We start from the raw sequence: 12,707 nt of genomic DNA, 5'->3' as shown, positions 1-12,707 counted from the left end.
GGTGACAGGAAAGGGGAACTTTCACACGTATAGCTACTGATGTTAGTTCAACAAATAATCAAAAATCGAAGATTGATACATTTTTACTGGCCCAGGGTATTGGAGAATCTGGAGCCAAGGCTGGTGGGTGGAGTTGGAACACAGATTAGTAATTATTATATAAAATGGCGGCTCGAATTGGGGAATCTGTTAACTCATCAAACCCCGCCTCGGTTTAAAGGGCCCCATTTGACAGTTTTCCCTCTGCGGGAGATTCTGGCCCTCAGAAGCAAATTGCAGGCAGCTACAGAGGTCGATGAGTGCCTATTAAAAACCTCAGGTCCTGACACTAAAAAGGATCTTATCTACATTTACGCCTTTTCCATCAGTTCATGGCCCCCCACGCTGTGGATCTGGGTTCTTGGAACAGCCAAAATGATGTCAGTTTGAATTCAGCCCTAATTTCAAACGGTCCTGTTTAGTTTGTGTTTCCTGTCCATACGATCTACACCTAGCTCCTTCCCTCACTGACAAAATGGCAGACTTGTTCAATCATTTGTAGCAGTCTTCACAGTCGAGGATGAGGGTGATATACCTGGAATTCCATGAAAACTAATAATTTAATCCAAGATGTGGAGATGCCGGTGTTGGACTGAGGTGGGCATAGTAAGTCTCACAACACCAGGTTAACGTCCAACAGGTTCATTTGGTAGCATTTCATCCAAGACTAGGGGCAGGATTTTCCCATCTAGTCCACCGTGGGAATCGTAGCGGGCGGGACAGAATATTTGGCGGAGCATTTAAATGTCCGTTGACCTCGGGTGGAAATTTCCAGTCTTGGCGGCACTCGCATCCGGAAAATCCCACCCCCTAACTCATTAAAGTTAGCATATGTAAGAAAACCGTATTAGAAAAATGAGTGATGCTAAAGACTGTCAAATCCCTAGGACCTGAGAGTATGCAACTCAAGGGGTTGGATTTTTTAGCCCTTCTCACTGGCGGGAGCTTTTCATCTCGCTGACAGGATCTTCCGGTCTCGCCGATAGGATCTTCCAGTCCCACTGAAGCTGACACCGCCCCCTATGGTGAGTTCTCCAGCAGTGCAGCCAGCGAGCAATGCAAATAGCCATTGTCTTTGGCAGGACTGGAAGATCTTGCCCGCAGCCAATGGCAAGCAGCATTTGCTGCCAGAAAGCCAAGCCCTCCACAGGTGGCAGGGGGAGGGAGGGGGAGATAAGAGTAAGATTCCAGGACCTGTCAGTTCACTGTCTGTTGTGAGAAATGTATTGGAATCTATGATTAAAATAGAGTGATTAATAATGCAGAGACATTTAAGGTGATTGGAGAGGGAGCCAAATACAGAGGTCTGCTTGCTGAGTTGACAACTCTCCTGCCTCTTAGTTGGAAATCCTTGGATTTAAGTCTTGATGGCCATGGAAGGTGGTGTTCGTGGTGTGATTCACCAGGCTGTTATTCACCTTTTCAATGCTCCACACCACCCTCCCAAGGGCAGAAAGGAGTTTGACAATACATAAACCCAGGCAGCACAGTGGTTAGCACTGCTGCCTCACAGCACCAAGGACCCGGGTACGATTCCCAGCTTGTCTGTGTGGAGTTTGCATGTTCACCCCGTGTCTGCCTGGGTTTCATCCGGGTGCTCCGGTTTCGTCCCACAGTCCAAAGGCGTGCTGGTTAGATGCATTGGGCCGTACTAAATTCTCCCTCTGTGTACCCGAACAGGTGCCGGAGTGTGGTGACTCGAGGATTTTCACAGTAACTTCATTGCAGTGTGAATGTAAGCCTACTTGTGACTAATAAATAAATAAGCTTTAAAAACTTTAATAAAACAAACAGAGGGCCAGTGAGGATTAAGAACATAAGAACATAAGAAATAGGAGCAGGAGTAGGCCATCTAGCCCCTCGAGCCTGCCCCGCCATTCAATAAGATCATGGCTGATCTGACGTGGATCAGTACCACTTACCCGCCTGATCCCCATAACCCTTAATTCCCTTACCGATCAGGAATCCATCCATCCGCGCTTTAAACATATTCAGCGAGGTAGCCTCCACCACCTCAGTGGGCAGAGAATTCCAGAGATTCACCACCCTCTGGGAGAAGAAGTTCCTCCTCAACTCTGTCCTAAACCGACCCCCCTTTATTTTGAGGCTGTGTCCTCTAGTTTTAACTTCCTTACTAAGTGGAAAGAATCTCTCCGCCTCCACCCTATCCAACCCCCGCATTATCTTATAAGTCTCCATAAGATCCCCCCTCATCCTTCTAAACTCCAACGAGTACAAACCCAATCTCCTCAGCCTCTCCTCATAATCCAAACCCCTCATCTCCGGTATCAACCTGGTGAACCTTCTCTGCACTCCCTCCAATGCCAATATATCCTTCCTCATATAAGGGTAAAGGGTAAATCAAGTACAACAAAACATGTTAAACTGTTTGTGGAAATAACTGAAGTAATAGACAGAGCAATGGGAAAGATTCTCTGGCATTCCCAACCACATGTTTCTGGGCAGCGGGAGCCAGCGTGTCGTTTGCTTGCAGCCGGATTCTCTGGTCCTGCCGCTGTCGATGGAAATTCACACTGAAGCCACCCCATGCTGCTGGGAAACCCGCATGCTGGGGTGCACTGCCAGCGGGGCCAGAGAATCCTGCTGGTGTGAACGGCCGGAGAATTCCAGCCAATGTCTACGGATGCAGTTTGTCTGTACTTGCAGATGACCTTTGATAAGGTTCCGCCTAAGAGACTTTGAGCGAATATTGAAGATCATGGATTCAAGCCAAAGTTTTGAGATTGATCAGCTGAGAGACGACGGAGTAGTCACAATAGGGATGTACTCTAACTGGGAGGAAGCAATGAATGGTGTCCAACAAAGATCTGGGCTGGAGCCTTAATGATTCACTACATTAATGATTTATAATGCACAATAGAAAGCCATGCGTCTAGGTTTGCTGATGGCACCAAGATTGATGGCGTGGTAAGGAGTGTAAGCAGGAGTATAAATGTACAATGATGCATTGACAGAGTGAGTCGGAAAGCTGTGACAGGTGAATTTCATTGTGGATAAGTGTAAGATGAACCATCCAAACCACATTCCCTACTGCAATTATGTCCCAGTCAGCATCTGGGACAGATTCATGCCTTGTTTTTGTAGCTCACCTGCTGAACTGTTGAGTTGCCACCATTTAGAATAGCGATCCCAAGCTTTAGAGTGGACGCAACCATCGGTCCCATTTCACCTAAAGAAAATGAAAGCAATTACTGAATACATCTATTTACAAACCCACTTGAAGCAAAGATCTGTCAGCTAATCAGTAATGCAATGAATTAACTAGCAACCATCCTAAGCTTCACATTTTTAAGTGGCAACAATATCAATGATAAATGTTTCAGCTCTGGACTGTTATAAACTACAATGTCAGTGGATTCAAACAATCCAGGTCATGGATATAGAGTCATAGAGGTTTACAGCATGTAAACAGGCCCTTCGGCCCAACTTGTCCATGCCGCCCTTTTTGTTAACCACTGAGCTAGTCCCAATTGCCTGCATTTGGCCCGTATCCCTCTATACCCATCTTACCCACGTAGCTGTCTAAATGCTTTTTAAAAGACAAAATTGTACCCGCCTCTACTACTACCTCTGGCAGCTCATTCCAGACACTCACCACCCTCTGTGTGAAAAAATTGCCCCTCTGGAATGAACAATCCCCACCAAGACTTTTGTGATTAATCTGTTCTAAGTGTGACAATACTGTGCCTTTAAGAAATGTATTTTGATCATGTTCCTTTGCAGGGAGTTTCTAGCAGGCCCTGGGAGTTGTTGGCACCATGATGTCTGTGACTGGTGCTGAGACAGTATAATTGATATCATGTTGATTTTAATCTGGACTAATGCAATGTTCCGGGGTTTTATGGTCGTTTGGGAATTGTTGACTGGAGCTTGATTTGGGGATGATTGACAGGTCAGGTGATATGCCTGGGGACAGTTTTTTTTTCACACAGGAAAGTCCCAAGTTTTAGTTTCATTTCTCAGTTGTTGCTAGAAGCTGGTGGAGGCAGAGAGTGTCTCTGTCTCTCTCTCTCTCTTTCCAGAGGCTTGCTGAAAGTTCCAGGACTGGCAAACCTCAGAGAATTGATCCAACACTCAAAGGACCAATTTACAGCAGGTGTTCAAAGCTGAAAACCCAGCATCACGTGAGCATACTTGTTTCTATGCCAAGTCTAAAGAGGGGTGTGAGTCTGTGGGATGGTGTTTGACTTGGAACAACATAGATAGCTAGCTGTTAAGGTTTATACTGTATCACGTTTGAATCATGCAATTGGTAAAATTTATGCTAAATATTTTATTATATTTTAACTGTGTTCTTAAATAAACTTTGTTTGATAAAAGCTCCCTAGTGGGTCACTTGAATCATAGCGGCACGGTAGCACAGTGGTTGGGGCGGCATGGTAGCACAGTGGTTAGCACTGCTGCTTCACAGCTCCAGGGACCTGGGTTCGATTCCCGGTTTGGGTCACTGTCTGTGTGGAGTTTGCACATTCTCCTCGTGTCTGCGTGGGTTTCCTCCAGGTGCTCCGGTTTCCTCCCACAGTCCAAAGATGTGCGGGTTAGATTGATTGGCCATGCTAAAATTGCCCCATAGTGTCCTGGGATGTGTAGATTAGAGGGATTAGCGGGTAAAATATGTGGGGATATGGGGGTAGTGCCTGGGTGGGATTGTGGTCGGTGCAGACTCGATGGGCTGAATGGCCTCTTTCTGTACTGTAGGGTTTCTATGATTTCTATGATTCTATGATACCTGGAGTGAAACATCTTATGCTCACCCGTGCCAAATTCAGATGTAAAAACCTAGGGTCTAGGCTGTCTTCACAAAACACCTTGGAGCTTCTGGCCTAAGTCATAACATAAGAAGGAAGACCAAGATCCCAGTGAAGAATTATCTTACTGCAGCAGAGCGGTAAAATGTTGTGAGCGCTGCAGTAAAACGTTCTGGATTACTGCGGTAAAATGTTGTGGGCTGCTCTGGTAAAACGTGGGCTGCTGCGGTAAAACATTTTAGACTGCTGCAGTAAAATGTTGTGGGCTGCTGGGAGGCCTCAGAGAATTGATCCAACATTCAAAGGATCAATTCACAGCAAGTGTTAAAAAACTGAAAACCCAGCATCACGTGAGCATACTTGTTTCTGTGCCAAGGCTGAAGAGGGGTGTGTGTTGGTGGGATGGTATTTGATTTGGTAAAACGTTACGAGCTGCTGTGGTAAAACGTTGCGACCTGTTGTGGTAAAACATTGTGGGTTGCTGCGGTAAAATGTTATGAGCTGCTGTGGTAAAACGTTGCGACCTGTTGTGGTAAAACATTGTGGGTTGCTGTGGTAAAATGTTGCGAGTTGCTGTGGTAATTTAAAGGAAAGGGAAGCAAAGGCCTAGCTGCTGAATGACAAAAGGAACTGGTGAAGATCTGGGCGGCAGAGAAATTGTGGAACCAAAAAAATGGACAATGAAAAAACAAAAAAACTGAAAGAGAATAACCAATACACAAAGTGGAAAACAGCAAAGAAAAGGAAAAATATCTATATCTCTAAGATTTTCCTTCTATATCCAACATACTGTACTTTAATACCCGGTTTAAATAGACAGAACATGTTCTTGGGGTTTAGCAAAACATTCCTAGTTGGTCTTGGCTCTCATTTGCTTGCAATATGCACATTTAATAATGTTCTTCCAAATCCTTCTGTCATCAATGATCAAATCGCCATGGGGCTTAACAGCAGCAGAGAACAGAGAGCAATTGAGAGAGATTTCCCACATCGTAGAGGTGGGATTAGTTCATTTGTCACAGGTGAAACGGTGTGAAGCAGTTTGTAAGCCGCACAGCGTACCTGGAATAATAACCACCTGACTGTCAGACAGTGAGAGACAATATTTACTCTGATCTGTATTGTAGCCGTATTTCAAACTACGGGCAGGAAGTTCTGGTTGCTCAGTTTTCCCCAAATGGAACTTCTTTCCCATTGACAGTTCTTCAAAAAAAGCTGCAATATTTGTCATAAGTACTCATTCTCCCTGACTATCGCGTTCATCTTTAAATGCCAATTACATTTATCTTGCAAGTTATGCTTTCAACGCTATGGGTTCTTCCGGAGGGAATTTTGGCTGATCGCCAAATTCTCCGTTCCCGCTGGCAGCAGTGGCATGGCATGTGAGACTGGAGAATTTCGGTCAGCGTCAAACAAAGAACAAAGAAAATTACAGCACAGGAACAAGCCCTTCGGCCCTCCAACTTAAAGAAAAAGCTTATAATTGCACAAAGATGGGTGGCAGGCCAGAAGATTGGACAGATTTTTTAAAAAACAAAGAATGACTAAAAGATTAGTAAGGATAACAAAATAGAGCATGAGAGAAAGCGAGCCAGAATTTATTTTTAAAAAGGCAGTCAGAGGGCCCAATTTTACCATTTTGATTCTAAGTGCTGAATCTGGGAGTGTTCCAGATCTGACTTTCAGACCTGTTCTCAGGCTCCCCCATACGCACTCTGCCTGAAAAAAAAGCAGCGATTCTGAATCGCGCTGCACAAGCTTGTGGGCAGGGCTTATCGCACCCGAAATATTGCAGCTCCGATTGGAGCCATCTACTGCGTTTGGGCAGTAAAGAAAATGAAAAATGCTCCCCTGCCACATCACTCACAGGCTGGATAATGCCTCCTCCCGGCCCCCACAGACATTGCCACAGCCCCACAACTGTCCCCCTTATCCCCCCACTACCCAGACCGATCGTGCCCCCCCTGCCCCTCTCCCACCCCCCTCACTGATCGCACGCAGAGTGTCGGCAGACCCCCCTGGCCACCCAGACCAATCTGACCCGCCTCCCTCCCCCCCACCAGAGAGCCATCTGACCCACCTCCCTCCCCCCCACCAGAGAGCCATCTGACCTGCCTCCCTCCCCCCCCACCAGAGAGCCATCTGACCCGCCTCCCTCCCCCTCACCAGAGAGCCATGTGACCTGCCTCCCTTCCCCCCCACCACTGATCTGAGTCAGAGAGCCGCCGGAAGCTCGGAACTTACCTCCTCAGAAGCTGGAGCGCCCGAATTGGACCTTTGCGGACCATGGCTGTTTCACGCCGAATCTGGACGGGCGAACGTGATGGTAAATGGGGAAATGGTGGTAAGTTTGGGCAATTTAAATGCAATTAAATTGACATCACGCCCATTTTAGGCGTAGTCCAGACGGCAGTCAGTTTCAGCAATTGGTAAAGGGGGAACGGGCGCGGATGTGGGCGTGGATCGCGCTACTCGCCTCACGCCTGACTTTACCAAGTTTTCATGCCCGAAAACAGGCGCAATTTGATGGTAAAATCGGGCCCAGAGTCTCTATAGATATTTTAAAAAGAAAAGTGTTAACAAAATGAGCATTGGTCACATAGAAAGTGAATCTAGGAAATTGATAATGGAAAATAAGGAGATGACAGATGAATTGAACGGGTATTTTATATCAGTCTCACTCTGGGGATACAAGTAACATCTCAGAAATTGTAAATCAGGAAATGAAAGTGAGGGAGGAACTCAGGAAAATTACAGTCCCCAGGGAATTGGCACTGAGTAAATTGTTGGAGCTGTGGGCTGACAAATCCCTGGATCCTGATGGACTTCATCCCAGGTCTTAGAAGAAGTGGCTAGTGAGATAGTGGATGCACTGGCTTTAAGTTTCCAAAAATCCCTAGATTCATGGAAGGTCCCGTCATGATGGAAAATAGTGAATGTAACTCTTTTATTGAAAAAGGAAGGGAGAGAAAGCAGGAAACTACAGGCCAGTTAGCAGAATACCCACCATAGGGAAAATGTTGGAAGCTATTATGAAACAGGGCACTTAGATAATTTCAAGGTAATCAGGCACAGTCAACATGGTTTTGTGAAAGAAAAATCATGTTTAACCAGCTTGTTGGAGTTCTTTGAAGAAGTAACTTGTGCTGTGAATGAAGGGGAACTGGTAGTTGTTCTGTACTTAGATTTCCAGAAGGCATTTGATAAGGTGCCACATCAAAGATTACTGTGGAAAGCAAAAGCTATTGGTATAGCAGGTAGCATATTGGCATGAATAGACAATTGGCTAGCTAACAGGAAACAGAGTGCATGGATCATTTTTTGGTTAGTGAGATGTGACAAGTAGTGTGCCACAGGAATCAGTAGTGGGGCCACATTTATTTGCAATTTATATAAATGACTTAGATGAAGCAACCAAAACTTTGCTGATGAGCCAAAGATAGGTACGACAGTAAGTTGTGAAGTAAACATAAGGAAGTTACAAAATTATATGGATATGTTAAGAGAGTGGGCAAAGATTTGGCAAATGAAGTATAATGTGGGAAATGTGAAATCATCCAGGAAGAATAAAGAAGTATATTATCCAAATAGTGAGAGATTGCAGAGCTCTGAGATGCAGAGGGATCTGGATGTCCTAGTGTATGAAGTGCAAAAAGATTAGCATGCTAGTACAGCAAGTAATTAGGAAAGCTGATAGAATGTTATCATTTATTGAGAAGGGGATTGAATACAAAAGTAGGGAGGTTATGCTCCAGTTATACAGACCATTGATGAGACCAGATCTGGAGTACTGTGTACACTATTGAACTCCTTGTTTAAAGTGAGATATAAATGTTGGAGCAGTTCAGTGAATGTTTACCAGACTGGTACTGGGAATGGGCAGGTTGTCTTATGAGGAACAGTTGGACAGGCTAGGCTCATATTCTCTGGAGTTTAGAAGAGTAAGAAATGACTTAATTGAAACATATAAGATCCTGAGGGGTCTTGAAGGGTGGATGTGGAGAGGATGTTTCCTCTTGTGGGAGAAATTAGAACTAGGCATCACTGTTTCAGTATGAAGGGTTGCTCATTAGAGACAGAGGTAAGGAGAATGTATTCCTCTCAGAGGGTTGTGAGTCTTCGGAACTCTTCCTCAAAAGGCAGTCTTTGAATATTTTTAAGGCAGAGCTAGATCAATTCTTGATCAACAAGGGTGTAAAAGGTTATGGGAGTAGGCAGGAATGTGGAGTTGAGGTTATAAACGGATTAGCGATAATTTTATTGAATGCCAGAGCAGGCTCGAGGGACCGAGTGGCCTACTCCTGATTCATGTGTTCAAAGAAATGCTTAATTTTTGTCATAGCTTGCAAATAGATTATCCATTTCTCTCAGTGTATGTTTTCATTTTAAATGTTCAATGAAAGCAAGTTGTATTTGCCATATTTCTATTCAGCCAGTACCCCATAAAACAGTATATTAATCATAGAATCCCTACAGTACAGAAGGAGTCCATTTGGCCCATCGAGTCTGCACTGACAACAATCCCACCTTATTCCCATAACCCCACATATTTACCCTGCTAATCCCCCGAAACTAAGGTCAACTTAGCATGGCCAATCAACCTAACCTGCACATCTTTGGACTGTGGGAGGAAACCAGAGCACCCGGAGGAAACCCACGCAGACATGGGGAGAACGTGCAAACTCCACACAGACAGTGACCCAAACTGGGAATCGAACCCAGGTCCCTGGCGCTGTGAGGCAGCAGTGCTAGCCACTGTGCCGCCGTGTTGAATATCAGTTGAAGAGAGGTTGGTCGGTACAGCTCAGGTTGGAGGTAAGCCCCTTCTTTTTAAACAGTGAAGCTCTGTGTAAGTCTTACCTTTGCTGGCACTTATCATCTGCAGAACCATCTCAGCAGCACCTCGATCATGGAGCCTCGCTTGCTGATACAGAAGCTTTTGTTTCTCCATTTCCTTCTCCTAAGGAGAAAGCACAAGCAGTTGAATGAAGGTAAGACTAAGCGTGTCCTTTTCTCCAACAAGAGGATTTGTTCTCGTTCTTTGAACCTAGGGCTCTATGCTAACTTCTCAGGCTGTGCATATTTGAGGCCTAACGCCGGAATTTCAACTATGCCGTTACCTGTATAGAGTCCATCTTTGCAGGATGCTGACAGAAAGGCGCCAAGGCATCCACTTTACCATTTTTGAACAGTCTTACTAGTTTCTTCAACCATCTTAAAGCTGAAGTATCCTTTTTTGAGGAGATTGCACAGTCAATAAATGGATCCAAAATAAAGCACTTTCTAGCAGGAATCTGGCGTTCTCTTTGGGTCCTGAAAAGGATGTCGGAACAACACAAGCTTTCAGAGAGCAGTAAACACCTTTTTCTTTTTGCTGTGGAACGATGTAAGGAGATACTTGTTGCACTCTTAAAAGCCTTTTTCCATTGTGGCTCACTGCTTTTAGAGTAGCGATGTTCTGCACTTGTTTGGATACATTTTAGGTTATTTGTTGACGGTGATTGGTACAGTCCATTGTTTGGCAAGTCAACGAAAGATGGCGCAAACATTCTTGAACTTGCCGGAACTGTCTGTATGACAAAAGAATGCCACCATTTGGCCAGAGTGGTGCGGACGCACAATGCAATGCCTGAAAACAGTGGATTTCCATGTTTTGGCTAAACCACAAACAGTATTGTCCAGGCCCGCTAGTGTTCACCACCCCTACCAGCGGGGATTAAAGCTGGTCCCCATCAACGGGGGCCAGGCATGATGACCTCGCTTGTGGGGACAGAGGCCATTGAGGGCCCCTCCAGGAGGTCGGGGGCAGGATATGGATGTGCTCACAAAACACACCGCGGACTGGTGCGCATGAAGAACACCACTTCTCGACAGAGCCTAATGGAAACAGGCTTGGCAAATCCACCCTCCCCCACCGACGCGGACGCGGATTGACAGATCCGAATTCCTGATAGATTGAAAGCTTGCAAGTCAACTATAAAGAGGATACCACAGCTCGGATGGGACAAAGGAGCACCAACAGAAGACAGTTTAGAGCCCTGCAGGGAACGGAGCGGCGCTGGGCGTTCAATGGCACTGCTGAAAGCTGAGAATATGGGGCGTGAAACGAGTGAATCTGCATCATGTCCGGGCAAAAGAAATTTGGGGAGACATGTGTGGTTTATGAAGAGGAGCAGCAGCAGTGACAGCAGCAGCAACAAGAGGCGTGAAGTTGACTTTGCTACTGCCTCTAGGTTCTATCGGAGCTACTCAGAAACATACCAAAAGAAGCAAAAATTCAGATGGAAGAGGTTAAAAAAAAGAAGGCGGCTTTGACAGGAATACGTATATTCATACATAAAATGTGGAGGGGGGGGGGGGAAATGAAGGAGGTAATGGAATTGAAACAAAAATGATCAAAATACTGTAGATGGCACTGACACAGAACAATTAGTGGGTTTTTTGTTTGTTTGCTTTTCTTTTTGTTTGTTTTACCAGAGTCGTTTCCCAGAGGCTGCCAAATTTGTTTCGTAAATCTTTGATTATATCACGCTGCAAAAACAAAATTAATCAGTTTTTTGTCATTTCCATGTAGCAAAAAGAACCTCGGCGTCTGGAAGAGAACGGTGATGAGTCTAAAATGGGGGCGCAAAGTAAAACTGCAGCTTTGCTTCATTTTTAGCCATGCCAAATTCTGGCAGTTTTGCCTTCGCTTTCAACCTCTTCCTTAGCAGCGAAACAGTGAAAGAAAACAGAAGTCTGTCAGTTTGAAAGTCTAGGCTTTTTATTTAAGCTGCAGCATTCCTTTTGTAGCCTCCGTGGGGTGGATTTTGCATGTTTCCCAAACTCGTTATTTTTCACTCCCGCTCTATCTATATTAGGTCCATGGAGGGGGCCGGTTAGTTCAGTTGGCCAGATGGAGAGCATGTGGTTCAGAGTAACGGCAACAGTAGGGGATCGATTCCCGTTCTGCCCGAGGTAGACTTGAGACCTGCCTCCTGACCCTTGCCCCTCAAGAATGGAAAGGCAATGGCAAACCACTGGCTAAAAAGAAAATTGGTAAGAAGTCTCACAACACCAGGTTAAAGTCCAACAGGTTTATTTGGTAGCAAATACCATAAGCTTTCGGAGCACTGCTCCTTCGTCAGATGGAGTGGAAATGTGCTCTCAAACAGTACAAACAGACACAGAATCAAGTTGCAGAATACTGATTAGAATGCGAATCCTACAGCCAACCAGGTCTTAAAGGTACGGACAACGTGGGTGGAGGGAACATTCAACACAGGTTAAAGAGATGTGTATTGTCTCCAGACAGAACAGCTAGTGAGATTCTACAAGCCCAGGAGGCAAGCTGTGGGGGTTACTGATAATGTGACATAAATCCAACATCCCGGTTTAGGCCGTCCTCATGTGTGCGGAACTTGGCTATCAGTTTCTGCTCAGTGACTCTGCGCTGTCGTGTGTCGTGAAGGCCACCTTGGAGAACGCTTACCTGAAGATCCAAGGCTGAATGCCCGTGACTGCTGAAGTGCTCCCCCACAGGAAGAGAACAGTCTTGCCTGGTGATTGTCAAGCGGTGTTCATTCATCCATTGTCGTAGCGTCTGCATGGTTTCCCCAATGTACCATGCCTCGGGACATCCTTTCCTGCAGCGTATCAGGTAGACAATGTTGGCCGAGTTGCAAGAGTAGGTACCGTGTACCTGGTAGATGGTGTTCTCACGTGAGATGATGGCATCCGTGTCGATGATCCGGCACGTCTTGCAGAGGTTGCTGTGGCAGGGTTGTGTGGTGTTGTGGTCGATACGCTGCAGGAAAGGATGTCCCGAGGCATGGTACATTGGGGAAACCATGCAGACGCTACGACAACGGATGAATGAACACCGCTTGACAATCACCAGGCAAGACTGTTCTCTTCCTG

At 45.6% G+C, this 12,707-nt stretch overlaps 1 protein-coding gene across 1 annotated transcript in view; it reads right to left on the bottom strand.

Annotated features, from left to right (window-relative positions):
* Positions 1-12,707, bottom strand: part of ryr2a (ryanodine receptor 2a (cardiac)) — a 455,564-nt gene that overhangs the window by 77,328 nt on the left and 365,529 nt on the right. Inside the window, 2 exon segments of the mRNA XM_078230647.1 lie at positions 3,150-3,229; positions 9,669-9,768. Coding sequence (XP_078086773.1) covers positions 3,150-3,229; positions 9,669-9,768 — 180 coding nt within the window.

Source organism: Mustelus asterias, chromosome 15 (genome assembly GCF_964213995.1).
Source record: "Mustelus asterias chromosome 15, sMusAst1.hap1.1, whole genome shotgun sequence".
Classification (NCBI taxonomy): domain Eukaryota; kingdom Metazoa; phylum Chordata; class Chondrichthyes; order Carcharhiniformes; family Triakidae; genus Mustelus; species Mustelus asterias.
This window is presented reverse-complemented; position numbering and strand designations above follow the sequence as displayed.